Genomic DNA, 18,171 nt, shown 5'->3' on the forward strand with positions numbered 1-18,171 from the left:
CAGGTCCCTCCTGGAGCTACCTCAGGGGGGGTTCTTTGTCGGGGTTCTGGCTTTGGGGGGGGTGTGGAGGTTTGGCTGTGGGGGTTTAACCTCTGCCTTCTCCAAGGCTGGAATTCAGCCTCGCTCTTGGCATCGTCATCCCCTCCGCTTTGCAAGTGGCTCCTGCTGAAAATCATCCTGGGATTGCCCGAATGTCATTCCACTGCCAAGCCTCCAGGGAAGCAGGAACGGTGGCAGGGAAGAACTGGCAGCACCAAGGCTTCTCCACTCTCCTGGGGGAACTTCTGTCCTGCCGTGTGACGTGGGGGCTGAGCTCATCCAGGCACGAAGGGCCCCTCCAGGAATTCCCCAGCCACGAGGATGCTCCGTGCTGGAGCACGTGCCAGGAGTTTTCAGGGGCCATATGAAGGAGTCAGAATCCCCAAATTCATTCAAATCCAAAGGGATTTGAAAGCCTAAAGCTCTCCCCACATCCCCAAACTGTGCCTTTACGACCGTGACCCAGGGCAGCGTGGAAGCAAAGGAATGACCCCGCCTTTCCAACAGCACCAGCCTTATACTTTCCATTCCATTTATTTATTTATGGCTTTTACCTTTGTGATACTGAAGCTCCTTCCCATCTGGCACAGCCAAAACCACCTCCCCAGCTGTAAAAAAACCTCAGCCCCCTCCCTCGTGGGTGCTGCAGCCTCCTCTCTGCTCTCCAGCCCGGCATTACCTGCCAGCTCCGAGGGGCAAGGTGGCTTTTTCCTGGCTTTCCTGGCTTTCCTCTCGCTTCCCCTCATCAACTCCTTTGCCAAGCAGTGTAATTTTACTGCCTGGCTCAGAAGGAGCCAAGAAATACGTTTGCTGGTGTAAGCTGTGCATTAGATGGCGTGAAGAACATGCAGCTTCAGGGTTTTTAGGAGCCAGCTCCAGGGAACGGCAAAACAGCCACCGAGCAGCAGGACCTGCCTTCCCTACGCAGCACTTCCAGCCTCCCTCCCCCTTCAAACCACAAGCTCCTCGGGGTATGGGCAGGCTCTGCCCTGATGCTTCCACAGAACCAAGAATAACAGAGTCCAGACCTCACCTGGGGTCTCCAAGACCCTCCAAGATCTCTCCCTCCCTGCTCCAGGCACCCAAAGCCACATTTTGGATTCGATTCCCCCGGAATATTGGGGAGTGCTTTAGATCTACATGTGTATTTCTGAGGCTCAGACCCCTCCACTCCTACAGAAATCAGCCAATCATGGATTCAGCACAATCATGGAATCGTCAAGGCTGGAAAAGCCCTTTAACATCATCAAATCCAGTCATCAACCAGCACCACCCCCACGTTCACCACTACATCATGCCCTCAAATGTCACATCCACGGGTTGTCTGAACACTTCCAGGGTGGTGACTCCAGCACTGCCCAGGGCAGCCCATTCCAACGCTTGATAACCCTTTTGGTGAAGAAATTCCTCCTGATGTCCAACTTGTCATCATCATCTCCCAGATCTCTGACATGGAGGTGGCCCAGGATGCTCCAGCAGACTGGAACCAGCACAATCCCACAGGAATCCAAGGGTGGACAGACCCCCATCCTCCAGCACAGTCTCCACTGCCCAGCCCCTCCCCTCTGATGTTTCCAAACTCACTAAGCCTTTTCCCTTACAAACGTGAACTGGGCAAGAAGAATAAGTTCACACTTGGAAAAAAACTCCCTTTTTTTTTTTTTTTCTTTAAAGCCCAACTTCTTTTGGGTTCCTGACAAAGCAATATTCTCCAGGCCAGTTGGAATCTGGAAAAATACACTCAACTCAACCTAGCCACCATGACTCCAATAACAATTATAAAATGTCCAATAAAACTTGCATGTAATGTCAATTCAAATCTTGAAAAGCAGAATTAAGTGGTATATCAACATTAAACTTTATTGCTTCCTTTGCAGAGCAGAAGTATTGTCAATAAAAGTCATTCTGAATGAAGAAAAGGGCAGTAAATATTAAATAAACAGGTTTTTGTTGAAATGCTATAAAGGCACCAGAGCTGCATTTTACACTGGGACCCTTTCTGCCTTTGCAGACTCCCCTCGTGACAGAAATAAGGCAGTAATTGCCAACTATCAATAAAGTGCCAATTAAAGGGGGGTTGTTGATGCCTGCATTTACTCCGTGTCATTAGGAGCCTTTATTGTATGGAGTTGGCTTTTCCAGGTCCCCCTGGCTCTGTCTGACATCCCCCAGGCTCGTGCTGCTCCTTGGGGGCCCCTGGGGGAGCCGGGAGGGCAACGGAGGCGACACCGGCCACGAGCCCTGGCTGGGGACGGAGACCCCCAAGGTGAGAAGGGGATGAGTGAAGAGCACTGAGAGAGTCCCAGAATGGTTTGGGCTGGAAGGCACCTTCAGCTCATCCACTTCCACTCCCCTGCCATGGGCAGGGACACCTTCCACCAGCCCAGGGTGCTCCAACCTGGCCTTGGACACTTCCAGGGATCCAGGGGCAGCCACAGCTTCTCTGGGCAACTTGTGCCAGGGCCTGCCCACCCTCCCAGGGAAGGATTCCTTCCCAATATCCCATCTAACCCTGCCCTCCTTCAGCTTAAGGAGGTTGGGTGGGTTGGTCACCTGGCAGAGATGTGCAGATGAAGCATCACCACCTGAGCTCCCTGCGCTGGTATTTCTGTGAACGTGGAACCACGTGGAGCAGGACAGCCCTGCCCCGAGGCACAGCTCTGTGCCAAAGCCTGGCACTCACCCTGGGGTGTTCTGCTCCTTCCCAGCTCTACTCACCTTAGGAAGAGCCATCACCACCAGCCCTGCCCTTCCTTACACACAAAAAAGACCTCCAACTCACAGTTCCTGCTTCCTGATCTGATCTCTGCTGTGTCTCAACACCTTCCCGCTTCTGCAACAAGCAGCCCACAGAGATAGCAGCTTTTACTTTGCCCACGAGCCAAAACAAGAGTTTTTTTAGGGCTGGGCTGAATAAAATCCTCCCGGTGACACCAAAAACCTCAGGCGTGACGCCCGTGACAAACACCCTGAGACCTCTCTTGGTCAGGCCTGTCCTGCCCCACTGCCGGGCCCTCCAGCTGCCCAAGTTCCACCCCAACACAACCAAAAAGCTGCGCAGAGGTACCAGCTGATGCCCAGTGGCCCCCAGACACCACAGGAAGCGTTCGGGAAGCAGAAGGAGCGGGAACCTCCGCGAGGGCACAGAAACCCCGCGGCTTTCGTGTCAGACCTTTAAAACCTGACCAGCATTTTTGTGGTTTACCGAGGGGGTTTATAAGCTGTTCTCCAGTTTAATCATCACGCGAGTTTACAGGAAGCAGTAACAGCTACCGAGTATGAATTTCACGACGCTGAAATGATGCTGAACAAACACAGGCAGCGAGGGGCCAAAAGCTGCGTGGCTGCGAGTCGGAGGGGCTGGGGATTAACGAGCTCTCTGAGTTCTGCCAGGGAAGGGGATGAGAGAAATCAGGTGGGGGTCTGGGAAACAGCGGGAGCTTCTGTCCCCTGAGTTTTACACACGCACAAAAAAACCCCAACCCCAAAAATCAACCGCGATTTTTCAAGGTATTATTTTCACTGCAGAGCTACAAGTTGTGAAAAGCAACTCAAACGTTTTCAGAGATAAAAAGAACAGCCCCTGAATGCTAATTATGTATAGAAGAATCTCTTGAAATTGTGAAAGATGCCTACAAAAATTAGCTTTTGGAGAAACTGCAGGTATTCCTGAGCCACAGGATCAGGGCCTTTGCATCAGTCCTGGGCTGACACTTCTCTGCCAGCCAGAAATCAGAGCAGCAGCACGGGAAACAAACCTCCAGCGAAGCGGTGTGACCCACCCAAGAGCCAACAGGTCATGGCTCTGAATCATCTTGAGTCACTTGGGCCTGAACTCCCGAGCAGCCAAGTGAGTCAGTTCCTCGGGATGCTGCTCGGAGAACACAGGATCCAGGAAATCCCATCGCTGCCCCTGCCACACGTGCCCACGGCCTGGCAGAGCCAGCACGAGCAGTGTGTGTGTCTGCACCTTGCCCAGCCCGCCCACAGCTCCAGGAGCAGTGGGGGAGGTTTTACACTCCCCCCATAAACCCTCTGCTCCATCCTGGGAGAAGATGTTCCCCTTGGAAACAAAAGAGGAGCAGCTCACCTGGAAGAGGATCTGCAGGAGGCCGTGCAGGATGCACATGCGCCGTCCCAGGAAGAGGAAGAAGGGCACCAGCAGCTCGATGAAGTGGTTGACCAGGGTCTCGAAGCGGTGGAACCACCAGGGCGAGCGGTGCATGAAGTAGGCGATGGGGTTGGGCACCGGCTGCGTCTGAAAGAGGGCAGGGAACAGGGATCAATCCCCTCCAAGACTCATTACTGAGGAGAGTCACAGAGTTTTGGCCTCTCTGCTTATTTCTTTCCCCAAGTCTCCTCGCAGGAGAACCATCCTTGGCCTCTGGGAACTCATTTCTTCGTAGGGAAAATCGCCTCGTTCAAGCGTTTTTCGCGCAAACCCAACGCGTTTTTAAACCAACCCATCTTCTAAAAGCCAAGAGTTTCACTTTTCCGTGTTTTCATCACAGCCCAAACCCACCTTAAATTAAGCCAACTTATTATTTAATACTGAAATGTTACACACAGCTTGACACTGGGTGATGTTAAACTGCCCTGCACGAGTGAAGATCACCAGAGCAGCTGAGCAGACACAGAAACTGAGACAAAGATCTTCTCAGGGTCAGGCAGAGGGTCAAACAGAGCCAGGAATGGAAACCAGATTTCAAAACCTCAGAGATCTTCTTTCAAAATGTTTAAATTTGAAATAAATGTGGCGGTAGAGCCGCTTTCCAAAATTGTAATTTGGGAGAGGAAAGTGTAATTCCTCTAAACATGTTATACTGGTTAAGGTATTTACACACTGGCCTTGGGACAATATTATTCTTTTATCAGCCTGAATTTTTTTCACCCTGGGAGATTTTCCATCCAGTACAACGAAGCTGCACATTTTACAAAGGAAGTAAAACCCAAAACCTGATATGTTAATAAGTGCCACCCTACGAAATCCTGCAATTTCGGTGAAAAGAAATGTTAATTTATCTTAGCGTATCTGACAGCCTCAAATTCACTGGTATTGTTTGAAAATCGCGGCAACAAAAAAATAGAGAGATTGAAAACACGAATGTTAATTAAAGGAGACACAACACATCTTTAAATTATTTGTAGCTAAATCAAAAATACAAACAAACCAGGGAAAATCCTGTAGGATGCATGGCAAGCGAGCGCGCTCCCACTTGCCAAATCCCACAACTATTGTAATTCCTTATTAGCAAAGCTGGGATTAATAAAGTTGTTGCTTTCCATGGGCTGGAGCTGCTGGAGCCCCTCAGGACAAGGAGACCGCATCCTTCCTCCCTCGGCCGCGGCGCCGGATAGAGCCGTGCCGGGGTCAGGGAGCTCTGCCAAGTCCACTCCAGCCAGGGCTGGAGGTCAGGGCAGCCCCAGGTGCCACCCAGGGTCCTTCCCCCCCAACGCAGGACCTGGTTTGAGTTACTCTGCTTGTTCCCAGAACGCCGGGGAGGCTCACAAAGAGATTTATTTATTTATTTATTTATTTATTTGACCTTGAATCCCAAACTGCCGAGAAACGCTTTTATCCTCCCCAAAAAGGCAGGTTGGCGCTTGGCTCTTTTAATTACTATTTTTTTGAAGTGCTTTAACCAAAACTGACCCAGCAGTCCTAGAGGCTGGAATGTTTAGCACCTAAGGACGAGGAGCATGGAGAGCAGACAGTGCTAGGTGAGTAATTACACATCTACTTACAACTGCAATTAACACATTGATACGTATTAATCCTGCTGCTTGGCTTGGCTGGGACTCACGAAATCGTCCCCCCAACCTGCCAAAGGGCAGAAAGAGAAAATTCCAGCCTCAGGTTCCACTGGACTGGGACAAGAAGCAGAAGGAAGTTCAAGGCCAGGTTGGAGCAACCGAGTCCAGTGGGAAGTGTCCCTGCACGAGACGAACGAGCCGAGCTTTAAGGTCCCTTCCAACCCAAACCACTCCATGATTCTACGTTTCCCTCTGTAAAGGGAAGTGATTCACAGGTCCCAGATACTCCTCAAAAGCTGCTGGGAGAGGAGCTCTGTGTGTGTGTGTGTTCCTCCCAATGCCTTCCAGATGCTGCGGGCGCAGCCTTCCCGGGGAGAAAGCCGTGTTTACTCGGGATGGGGTGTCGAGGCAAGGACCCAGAGCGGTGTGTGAATCACCCTGGTGAACGCCTGGAATGATGGAAAACTTCCTGCTTTCCTTTCGGGCCTGAGCTGGTCGCTGCCCAGGGGTGCTGGGAGCACCCGGCACCCCGACTGGTGCGTCCTGTTGGGACTGGGGAAAGCACTTTGCTGGGATTAGAGAGGGAATTCCCCCCCACACATACACACATTCTATCCCAGAGTAATCATATCCTATGGAAGCATCACAGCAGTGCTGGAGGCAGTGGTGTCAGAGCCCAGGAGCAGGGAAAAGCTTTCCAGGATCACCTCACCCAGCTCAGTTCTGGGATTTTGAGCTTTACACTTTGCTCCGTGGCTGCTCTGCAAGGAGAATCATGGGATGGGTTGGGTTGGAAGGGACCTTAAAGATTATCAAGTTCCAAACTTCTGCCACGGGCAGGGACACCTCCCACCAGCCCAGGGTGCTCCAAGCCCCGTCCAACCTGGCCTTGGACACTTCCAGGGATCCAGGGGCAGCCACAGGTTCTCTGGGCAACCTGTGCTGGGCACTCTGTGAGACATAAAATGTTCTTAAATAAAAAAAGAAACACGATTAGCAACCCTTGTGCCTCCCTCACCCCTCCAGCAGCTGCAGAGAAACTGCTGCTGTGAACACCCTCGGAAAGGGGAGCGGGGGAAATGAATTCCACGAGTCACGGGGCAGATTTGCAAGGTGTGAGCGGGGCCGGCGCTCAGTGGGGGCTGCCCCAGGAATTCTGGGTCCCCCAACCCGAGCCTGTTCCCTGTTCCCTGCCTCCCATCGATCAGCTTTTACGAGGGCTGGGAACGGGTTCTAAAAATACGCACAATAAACTGTTTTTTCTCCCTAAGGGGTCTATGGTTTAATTATGTTCTTAGTGAGAACCATTAAAGTGCTAAGTACCTGAAGACTCCTAATTTACTAAACTATAGGCTACTAAAAGCCAACAGAAGGCCATTATACACCAGAGGGAAGGCTCTTCCCAGGGCCTGTAAATGCACAAGGTCTCTCCCCCAGCCTCCCTATTGCTGTGGCGTTACATAAACTCTGATGGAGTATTTAATCCCAGGGTTAGGTAGCCCAGCTCAGCCTAAGGGAACCTCCAGGCTCTCCTCCACGTGTGCAGGAAAACAAGTCCCACATTGTCCTCAAACAACCCACTGCTCACACAGGGCCGGGGCTCGGAGCAACCTGGGCAGGACTGGATCATCTTTAAGGTCCCTTCCAACCCAAACCATTCTGGGATTCTTTAGCACTCTCACAGCACAGCTATCATGGCAAGTAACTGTGCAGCATGGGAGGGGGAGGTTGGAGAGGGAGGGAATCCTGGAGTCATGGAATGGTTCGGGTTGGAAAGGCCCTCCAAGATCAATGAGTCCAACCACCTGCAATGAATGGCAGAAAAATCTTGAAAACCAGAAGGAAATGGAACAACAGCAAATATGAATGAATAATGAGAGGAAGCAACTACTGGGTCAAAAGAAACAGAATCACAGAATGGTGTGGGTTGGAAGGGACATTAAGGTTCCACCCCCTGCCATGGGCAGGGACACCTTCCACTAGCCCAGGGTGCTCCAAGCCCCGTCCAACCTGGCCTTGGACACTTCCAGGGATGGGGCAGCCACAGCTTCTCTGGGCAACCTGTGCCAGGGCCTCCCCACCCTCCCAGGGAACAATTCCTTCCCAATATCCAATGCGAATCTGTTTTCAGTTTCAATCCATCCCCCTTGTCCCATGGAATCACAGAATACAATCCCACCTCACCCCCAGAACAGGCGCAGGGAACTTGTCAGGAACAGCTCAGGGGCTCCCACAGTCAGGAGAGAGGGAAAGGCTTTGGCAAACACAGCAGAGTGTGAGGAGCAGCAGCACCCTGGAAAACTAGGATAAGAGGTATTATTAAATGTTTTCTTGAGTGCTTATGGAAGGTTTAGACAAACTGCAAAGCTCAGCTCTCCAGCTTCCCAAGCACTGAGGCATGAACTCATCTTCTCGGCTTCAAAGGAAAGCTCTTGGTTCTCTTCTGCTTTGGACCAAAAAATGAGAAGGATTCTCCATAATATTGTGATCACTGTGATCCAACTGGCTGTTTCTCTGCCAGCCTGTTCTGCTTCAGATCTTGACCCTTCCTCCTTATGCATCTGCAGATCAAAGCTCCACATTCCCAAGCCCGGGCAGGAACGTCTTCCCAGCCCCATATGAAGAGGTAGCAAGCAGGGAAGAGTTCAATGGGGTCATTCCCAGCTGCTGGGGAGTGTGGGGAGATGAGTGCCTTGACTGAAGTCTGCCTGTCTCATGCTGTACAAGGACTCCTGCAAAACACCCTCCTTGGAAGAGGGAGATCCCGGAGAGCTTTCTCGCTCTGGAAGGGGCTCTACACGGGCAGCCACCTCGACTGATGAGTAACACAGTGATCCTGCACAAAGATACACGTGTAGGGATGGACTTGGAAAGGAATCTGAGCAGGGAACTGCTCAGCCTCTCGTGTAACCCCAGCGGTACCTCGAGCTGGGGGTACTTTATCCATCCGTTCACACGCACGGGGCTCCACATCCACGCTACCAAAACACTCCAGGTTAAAAATAGGCCCTTTGAAACGTTCCAATTATTAATAAGATTCCAATCAAAATAAAACCATAAGGGGGGGGAAAAAACCCACATTTAAAAAATTGTATCTGGGATAAAACCCGCATGGCTGCAAGGTCTGGTGGGGTCACAAGGGTTCGGCTCTTCAGCGACGCGGTATCAAAATAATTAAGTCTCCGTAGAACCATTAAAAAGAAAAGTTACCTACACGTCCTTGCTGGGCAGAGCTTCCCTTGCCCAGTCAATAGCAATATTCAGCTCATAGGAAAACACACACTGGAATCTGCCTGTTTGAAGACAGCAACCCAAGCCAAGGAGATGTGTGTTTGACTCGGTGCCAGCACGACCATAAAATGTTGGCAATTTAGTAGAGACGTAGTGCCGCGCCACTCTCCCAAAGGGCCTAAATAAACTTCAGATGGAGAACACATATTTTTACTTCTTTATATATATATAAATCTGCTGTTTCATTTTTAACTCCTCTCCCCCGGCCCGTTGTTCCGAGCTCGCGCAGGTCCCCGGCTCTCCCGGCCCAGGCGAAGCTTCAGTGAGGAGAAGTTGAGAGCGTGAAAAAAATCGGAGCAACGATTCCTGGCTGGGCGTTGGATTCCCTGGGGAATCCTGGCTGCAGCCCCCGGAGGGGGGAAAGGGGCTCGGGAGAAAACTCTGCCGCGCAATTTCGCGCCTCAGCGTCATAAAAGAGCCCCCGGGATTTTCCTGCTTTCCTGTTTACCAGGTTGCACTCGCGAAGTCAGCGGTGGAGGTGAAGCCTCCCTGTCACATCCGTGAAGTTCAACAGCAAAGCCAGGCTTTGCTCAGGGTGAGTCAGCTGGACTCAAACCAGCACGAGCGAGGACGGACTGGGGGGGGGACACCGAAATGATGGGGTTGGAATTCCAACAACTTGGGCGGGGGCAGAAGGATCTACGGATGCACTGTTTGCTTTTCCAGGCTGCAGCCACCTCCTGGTCCGAGCTGTCCTGCCCCAGTAACAAATCCCACATTTGCAAGGGCCCACAGCATCCCTGTTTATTGACACTGCGCCTCGGAGCTGCTCCCTGAATATCGAGTTAATTGGGGATGGGTTACAGATTCACCTATTTATTCTGTACATTCTTGGAGAGGTCCAGAGCTAAAATTACACAAGGAACCACTGAACTGTTCAGGCTATTATATGTTCAAAATCCCTTTAAAATAATTAGCAAGGCCTGGAACAGGCATCCTGGCTCTGGTGGGGCCAGAAGAAGCTGGTGGAACCAATTGCAGGGGAGAAGGTTTGCTGAAGAGCACCAAAGATGGGTCACATCGGGTTTAGGGAGTGGAACAGGCTGGAAGTTACATCCGTAAGAATCACAGAGTTGGAAAAGGCCTCTAAGATCACCAAGTCCAACCTCTGAGCGGACACCACATCAACCAAACCCTACAGCAAAGAAGAAAACCAGGAACTAAGGGCAACACACGCTCACCAAGGAGGTCCCACCCCAAAGGCAACGAGGGGACTGCAAGCAATCCTTCTCCAGGTTCGCTGGTTTCCATCAGATGGTGCTGATGTGTCTCGTACTCTGAGATTTTCCAGCAGGAACGCGCTCCCGGGCCCGGAGCTCTCACCTTCCCCACCGGATCACTCACCAGGCCACCTCACCAATATTTTAAATTGCCAGTTAAGAGCATATTGCAAACGTGATCCCTTAATTGGTCACTGTTACGACTCTCTATTAGAGAAGACAAGTTTTTCCACACAAGGTAAACCCTTGCAGAAGCACTGAAAATGTTTCAAAACAACCCAGACCTGATGTATTTATTATACATTTCTCTATGTATAAATAATTTCGTGAAAAGGAACGTACTGAGTGGAAACTCCATTTAAAATGTGATCCCAGATGGTGGCAAAGCTCTAAAATTGCAGGGCAACATGTAAAGAAAGATTAACGACCTCAAACAGGCACAAATTTATGAGGTGAAAGCCCCTGTAATCCTGGAGAAAAATGATACCAAACCTTAGACCAGACAGCTAGAAAATACCTCTGCTTATTTCATGTGCCCTCTGCCATTTTCCATTTTCTTGTAACACACGTTATTCTGGGTTCATTTGCTCTTTCCTCCTGCGGGGCAGAGAAGAATCTCTTCGGTCCACGAGCACGGGGATGGATTTGCCAGCTCCCGCCAGGTACCAGGAGCAACAGGCAAATCACACAACAGGCAACAGCAATGGGAATGCAGCTGAAAGGAGGGAAAAGGGAGCCAGGACACCACGTGAAGCCTCTCCCATCACTGCAAGACCCAAAGCTCCATCGAGTGGGTTGAGGTGACGGTGCTTAACATTTCCAACTAAAGCTCAAGGACTTTCCTATTCTGCCTGAGTGTGAAACGTTCTGAAGGGAAGGATGTCAACATTTCATCCTAAAGAATGTGGGTCACCCCAGCCAGCAGCATCTTCCCTGCTTGTAACTCCAGCTAAGATCAAACAGGACCTCTGGGTCCCACAGCCCCTTCCCCTGAGATCTCTGGCACCTCAAACCATCCCCTTGAAAATCCTCCTGCTCACCCCCCTGACGATTCCCACCTCAGCAAGGCCACTTGGACTATTTTACTACAACACTTTTATATGAACTGCGATTTTCCAGCCTTTTCAGCAGAGTTCCTTGCACATTCCAGTGCCTTGAAGGGCAAACCCACTGCTTTGGAGAGAGGGTGGAAGAACACCTTTCTGCTCAGGGGACCCAGGGCTCTTCCCTACCACAGCCCCGAAAACACCCCACGGCTGCTCTCCCGCAGCCCCTCATCCCTCCACTTTTACCCTTTTTTAAACAGTCTGTGCTAAAAACAGGACCCATCTCCTTCAGAGAGCTCCCTTTTTTTTTTTTTTTTTTTTTTGGCATGTGCTCACAAACACGACGCTCAGCACCAGGCCAAGGAACACACGGGGCAAACCAGCGCAGCCCCGGCTCGTGCCCGTGTTTGGGTTAGGCAGTTCCGTGGCCTGGACATTTACAGTTGGGTTAGCTGGTTGTTTTTCCCCTCCCCATCCTTACAACAGTAGGATCATTCATAAAACGCGTTCACAAAGGGTAAATTGTGCCGTTAGGAACCGGCTACCTGGTTGGTCATTGGGGTTCTCCGAACTGGAACGGGCACCGCGCCGGTGCCAAACCCAGCGCCGGGGGCGGGCGGGGGAACGCGGCGTTTAACTCCGCTCGTTTAACTCTGCGACTGCCCGAGAGACAGGGCAAGCTCAGCACAGGAATATTTATCGTTCAGGCTGGAAAAAGAGCTCCAAAACCATCCAGCCCAACCGTTCCCCCAGCACTGCCAAAGCCACCGCTAACCTCTGTCCCCAAGTGCCACATCCACAGGGCTTTCAGATCCCTCCAGGATCAGCTCCACAGCGACTGATCCAGGAGAATTCTGGTCTCAACCTCCTGTTCATCTAAGAGCACTTACAGAGCAGGATGGAATAAAAATAAAGCATCAGGAAAAGCCCAGGTTGCTGCCCCAGAGATGGAGCCAAAAGCTCGGTAGAGTTTGCTTCTGTTTTAAGATTTCTCCCGAGTGACAAAGGAGGCAGCCTGAAAGAATTTAGGACGAGGAAAACAAGTCACAAGAAAACTCTTGGCCACGAGGAGCTGATGCACAAAATCCAGCAGCCAATTCTCTGTCTCACCAATGAACGAGGTCATGGAATGACAGAACAAGAGGGAATGGCTTCCCAGTGACAGAGGGCAGGGTTAGGTGGGATATTGGGAAGGAATTGTTCCCTGGGAGGGTGGCCAGGCCCTGGCACAGGTTGCCCAGAGAAGCTGTGGCTGCCCAAACCCTGGAAGTGTCCAAGGCCAGGCTGGATAGGGTTTGGAGCAACTTGGGCTAGTGGAAGGTGTCCCTGCCCATGGCAGGGAATGGCACTGGATGGTCTTTAGGCTCCCTTCCAATCCAAACCATTCTGTGATTCCATGATTCCCTGAATTGAACCTCTCCAGCCAGTGCCACAGCATTGCCTCTCCTGGCACGGACATCATTCCAATAACTCTTTTTAAAGCAATTAAAGGGTTAAAGCAGTGACTTCTTACAGAAAACATGACAATTCTCTTTGTAACACACACAGTGACAGAGACAGAAATGTTAAATCCTGCTAATGCCAGGAGCAGGCCTGGCCATCTTTGGACACCTGGGTACAAAAACGCACTTGTTATAAATGTCCTTGTCCGGCTCAAGGCCTTCCCAGGGTAAAAATGATAACTACCTACATTCTCCAGGACAATTCAGGATGGGAAGTTCTACAGCACACCTTTAACAGCTCAGTGGTTTACCCTGGGACGCAAAAAACGTGACGGATTTCGAGTGGCACGTGGCGGAGCAGCGTGTGATCCGTGAGGGACGTTCGGTCACCCACCAGTCCCAAACAACACCCATCCGAGCCCTGAGGGCCACCAAGCATCACACTTGTGTAATCGCCTCCCTGTTTTGTAAGCGCTGCCCGTTCCTACGCTTTTCTTAAAAAAAAAAAACAAAAACCAAAATGAAACAAATTCCCCAGGCAGATAAATTCCACCCAATAAAAGTGTCGCTCCGCTCTCCCCGCGGACGTAATAATGCCCTCACTCTTGTCCCGAGCTGGGAGCGCTCCCAAATCACCACTACAAATAAATCTGCCAATCCCGAGCCAAACATCTCGTTCTCAACAAAGCCTTTTTACCTCCTTTCCTAACGCCACACAGCGTTCCTGGAGCAGCTCAGGGCGTCCGAGGGACAGCGAATCCCAAAATCCCATCCCGGCCGTGCTTCCCGGGGTGGGTTTTGGGTGGGTTTCTCACACATTCACATCACCTTCCCCCCGGGAGCGGCCCCAACACTGCGCCCATTGATGCTGCGGGGCCGGGGCGATGCTGGGGGGGTGTTTTCCTGCCGGGCTCGGGCTGGGTGTTTAATATTCCCCGTCATGCCGGGCTGGTTCTCCTCGCGCCGGGCTGTCAGTTAAGCCGGGCGATGTTTATTTTCACGGCCACTTGTGGTCGAGGCTGGTGCCAGTCCTACGGCATCGGTTACGGGGGACCCGGCCCCGGCTCCCCCGAGCACGGGAGGCAGCCAGGGCTGCCCGGCCTAATGTGAAACAACTGAGCTCTTCCAGCACTCCCCGCTCCGGTGTTAACCCTTGCCGGGCAGGCACCGGCTGCTCCCGTGGCTCAGCCTTCCCACCAGCCACAGACATCGTCCCTGTGTCCATCCTCATGGCTTCTGTCCTGCTCCCCACACCAGCATCTCGCTGGGGGGATGGTCTGGAACTGCAAGAGGGAACAGAAGATGTCTTTGGTTGCTTGAGGAAGCAGCTTTTGGGGAGGATGGGATTTTTGTTGCTCAGCCTGGAGAAGACTGAGGGGAGACCTCACTGCAGGTACAGCTTCCTCAGGAGGGGCAGGACTGAGCTCTGCTCTGGGGGGAGCAGGGACAGCACCCAGGGAATGGCTGGAGCTGTGCCAGGGCAGGCTCAGGGTGGATCTCAGGGAAAGGTTCTTCCCCCAGAGGGTGGTTGGCACTGAACAGGCTCCCCAGGGCAGTGGGCACAGCCCCAAGGCTGCCAGAGCTCCAGGAGGGTTTGGATGATCCTTTGGGGCACAGGGGGTGACTCTTGGGGATGGGCCTGTGCAGGGCCTGTGATCCCTGTGGATCCCTTCCAACCATTCCTTCAAGTAATGATAAATCTACTACTGATGGGATTTATCATAGAACCACTGAGGCTGGAAAAGACCTCCAAGACCATCGAGTCTAACCTGTGACCCATTCCCACCTTGTCACCAGACCAGAGCACCACTGAGTGCCAGGTGATGCTCCAGGGAGAGCATGGGATGCTCTGCATCTCTGCCTGGTGAAGCCCTGGCCACTGACACAAAGCCAAGCCCTCCCAGCTCACACCCTGCTCCCCAAGGCAGGACCCTGCCCTCAGCACACCCTTCCACCCCAAACCCAAGCCTCGTGGAGAGCGAACACGCACGGCAGGGCGAGCCCCCGCCGCTACACGAGAGCCAGGAGGATGCTAAAACCTTAAATCAACTGGGCCCCGCGGCGAAATTATGCATCATTTTTGATCATCTGGCCAGCCTCCAAGATGCTAATCAGCCCCAGATTAAGTCATCAACCAAACTGATGAGCAATCACATTCTGTCAGTACAGCTGGACATCATTACTTGGGAGCAGAGCTCCCACCGGAGAGGGAAGGCGGCTCTTTGCCGTTGATCAAACTGGGAGAGAGCGGGAGGATTTCAGGGGACCTGAGCTGAGCTGCCATGGGCTCTGCACACCAGCAGCAGCTCCAGCTCCTGGCCCTGTGTGTGCCCACAAAAATTGCCTCTTGCTGCCCCAGGATGGGGTGGAGAGAGACCCAAGATGACACTGTGGTGCCCGTCCCCATCCATCAGCAACCGGCTGCTCCCGCCCTCAGAACATCCACGTGGGGAAGAGTTTTCCTGAATTACCAGATCTGCTCTCCCTGGAGAAACACCAGCCTGTGGAAGTGCTTGACCTGGGCCGTCACTGATGCTGTTCATAACTGTGCAGGACAACAATTAACAGAAACCCGTTAATGGGGACGTACAGAGAAAATTGATGCTCAAATCCCAAGTTCACTCGGTGAGAATTTGTGAATGGGAACAGATTCCAGGCTTGTTCTCAACGTAACCCCAGCGGGTTCACAGAGTTCTCAACCACACCAGAGCTAAAACCTGCCCAGGAAATAAGTTGAAGTTGGAGGAGAAGCCTAGATGTCTAATAAGGAGAAGCAAAATATGCCTGGAAGAATCGGTATAAAATAATCATCCTGAACTTCTTGCTCTAAAAAAAAATATGAAAAAAAACCCAGATGAATGCTGACAACACTATTAACTAAGAGATGGATTTTTTTCATGTATTTTAATACAATTTAAGAGGAAATAAACAAACTAGAGTAGCTATCAGGGAGTTGACTCTTTTCACAGATCTCAGACATGGATAACACAGCACCACATCTCCAACGATCCCTTCCTTGGGGTTTTCTCAGCACCTTCCTCAGAGCTCATTACCTGTGATGAACAGGCCATTTCTAACCCCTACACCTCCATCCCGCTGCTTTTGCAACGTATTTAGCAGCTTCTGGAAGCAGATATAAAATTATACAGAAATATGAACACACAAACCAAAATCAGGCACCACAAAAAGCCCAACTCCACCATCTCACCCAACTCCTGCCTCTCACACGTGCTTTTACTTAAACGAGAGATAAAGTTCTGCTACAGCCCCACAAACTCATTCCATTTTGCCATTGATCTTGGAAGGAAAATGCCCATACTGAGCAATCTCTGCAATGCCAGTGTCCTGAGCTTCTACAACAACCTAAGAATAAAACAGTCTGAAAATATTCTGAAAATATTCTGAAAATATTCTGAAAATATTCTGAAAATATTCCCTGCATTCCCAGCTCGCTGAGGTCACGTGCGAGCAGGGTTTGGACCAGGTGGTGTCCCAGGTCTCACCTCCTCACTCTGCTCTGCTGCTCCCACATTTTCCATCAGCCTGTTCCATGCAATGACCTGACAAGGACCTATTTTGAGCCTAGCCTGGCTCCTCCTACTCCTCCCTCCTGCTCCAAGGCAGAGTGTGGCATATCCTTGGGAAAAAGCAGGCAAATCCTGTAAATCAGGAGGGGTTTGGAGCTCCCCTCCCAAGACAATGGATTGCCTGGATGTGAAGGCTCCCAAAGTCACAGAGCCCCAGAAGGGGCCAGGTTGGAAGGGACCAGGTGACCCACCTCCCTGCTCCAGCAGGACCACCCCAGAGCATTCCAGGATTGTGTCCAGACAGCTCTGGAATATCTCCAGTGAGGGAGATTCCAAAACCTCTCTGCAGACACGAAGAGAAGCGGACATCGCCGTCAAAGTCAGGACGACAACCTGCAGCCTCCTGTTAACTACTGCCTCTGAAAAAAAATCAAAAATAAAAAACAAAGAGAAGAGAAGAAAACCCCAGCATTTCTGAGCAGGTGAGCAAAGCGAGGGGGACGGAACCAGCCCCAGACGCTTCACAAGAAACCACGGAGGCAAAAGCTGCGTCGCGTTAAAATTCGAGGCTAATTTGGAATCTTGTTCCTCGGTGCAAAGGCTGGAAACGCGCCCGAGCGAACGGAGGAGGGGAAAAAATAATAACCAAGCCAATTGTATATTTCTCCTAGAAATTCCATGTCAGAAGGTACCTCGGGCTCGGCTCGCGGCTCCAGTTTCAATAAATCAACGCGGCGGGCGAGGGAACAGTAGCACAAAGTCTTTCTCTCTTCCCAGAATACACCCAGGTAAAAATCACCGTGCGGCCAAGGAACAAAATGCCCATTCTTTCTGCTCCTTGGCAAGGGGACAAATTACTTTCTGCACTTCTGCGTGTTGAAGGAGCAGTTATTAAATACAGTCGGAGCTGCCTCGGCAGCTGAACTTTCATCAAGGACAACACGGGGCCGACGCCACTGCCCGCGAGAAACCCGGAGAGCGAGGAGCAATGCCGGGGTGAGGCCACCCCCCTGTGCCCCTCTGCCTACCCAAGGGTCTGAATAATTCACATTTGGGATGCAGAGCGAAGCCCTCCAGAGCCCTGCCCAGACCTGTGCAGCGGGCCACGATTTTTGCCAGTAATTTCTGGATAATTCCAACCGTCTCAGCCCGGCCCTGAGCACCTCACTGCCAGGAGAGAGCAAACACAGAGGGGAGAGGAGCTCGGAGCTGCCTCGTTTGCTCATCCCAAAATGTGTTTGCACATAAAAAACCCCTGGTATTTCTGTTTGGACAGCAGCTTGGCTGTGCCTGGGACACAGTTACGTGAAAATCCCAGGGAAGTGAGGGATCAGAGAGCCCAACAAAGACACGGCAGGGAGGGAAGGAGCCCAAAGAGGGTGATGGAACTAAACCACAGGATTAACTCAACGCTGTTGAGTTACTGAAGAGGGGTCTCCCCATCCCCTGATCCCCCACTGACACTGTCCCCCCCCCCCATAATGACATTTCACGCCTCTTCTGCTACAAATCACTGCCCATTTCCTTAATAATCAGTCCCTCTCCTCTGCCATCATCACTGGATGGTACCAGAAGCTCCTACTCCAGCCATTAACTCCAAGGATGGAGGGCAGTGTCCCAAGGGAAAAGCCTGGATTTGTAGCCAGCCTGTTCCTTTCCAACTCGGTGCTGAGAAGGAGACAGTTGGTGAGAACTAAAAATGTCAATAGAGATTTTATAGCATCAGATTTACTTCTCTTTTGTCCCCCCCCCGAAATCTGAATTTTCACCAAGTCTCCTGGCACTTTGCCTTTTGGAAAGCTCTTATCTGGAGAAATGTGGTTTATTCCAATCACAACTGGAATGTGCAAGC

At 51.5% G+C, this 18,171-nt stretch overlaps 1 protein-coding gene across 2 annotated transcripts in view; it reads right to left on the bottom strand.

Moving 5' to 3' along the window:
* The window catches only part of LMF1 (lipase maturation factor 1), a 145,184-nt gene that overhangs the window by 41,204 nt on the left and 85,809 nt on the right, over nucleotides 1–18,171 (bottom strand). For both annotated transcript variants that reach the window (XM_027902551.1, XM_027902550.1), the window contains exon 6: nucleotides 4,130–4,297. In XM_027902551.1, the coding sequence (XP_027758352.1) occupies nucleotides 4,130–4,297 (168 nt within the window). The remainder of the gene's footprint in view (nucleotides 1–4,129; nucleotides 4,298–18,171) is intronic.

This window comes from Empidonax traillii, unplaced genomic scaffold (assembly GCF_003031625.1).
Source record: "Empidonax traillii isolate 1590-97213 ecotype Southwest subspecies unplaced genomic scaffold, ASM303162v1 scaffold888:size428694, whole genome shotgun sequence".
NCBI classification, from domain to species: domain Eukaryota; kingdom Metazoa; phylum Chordata; class Aves; order Passeriformes; family Tyrannidae; genus Empidonax; species Empidonax traillii.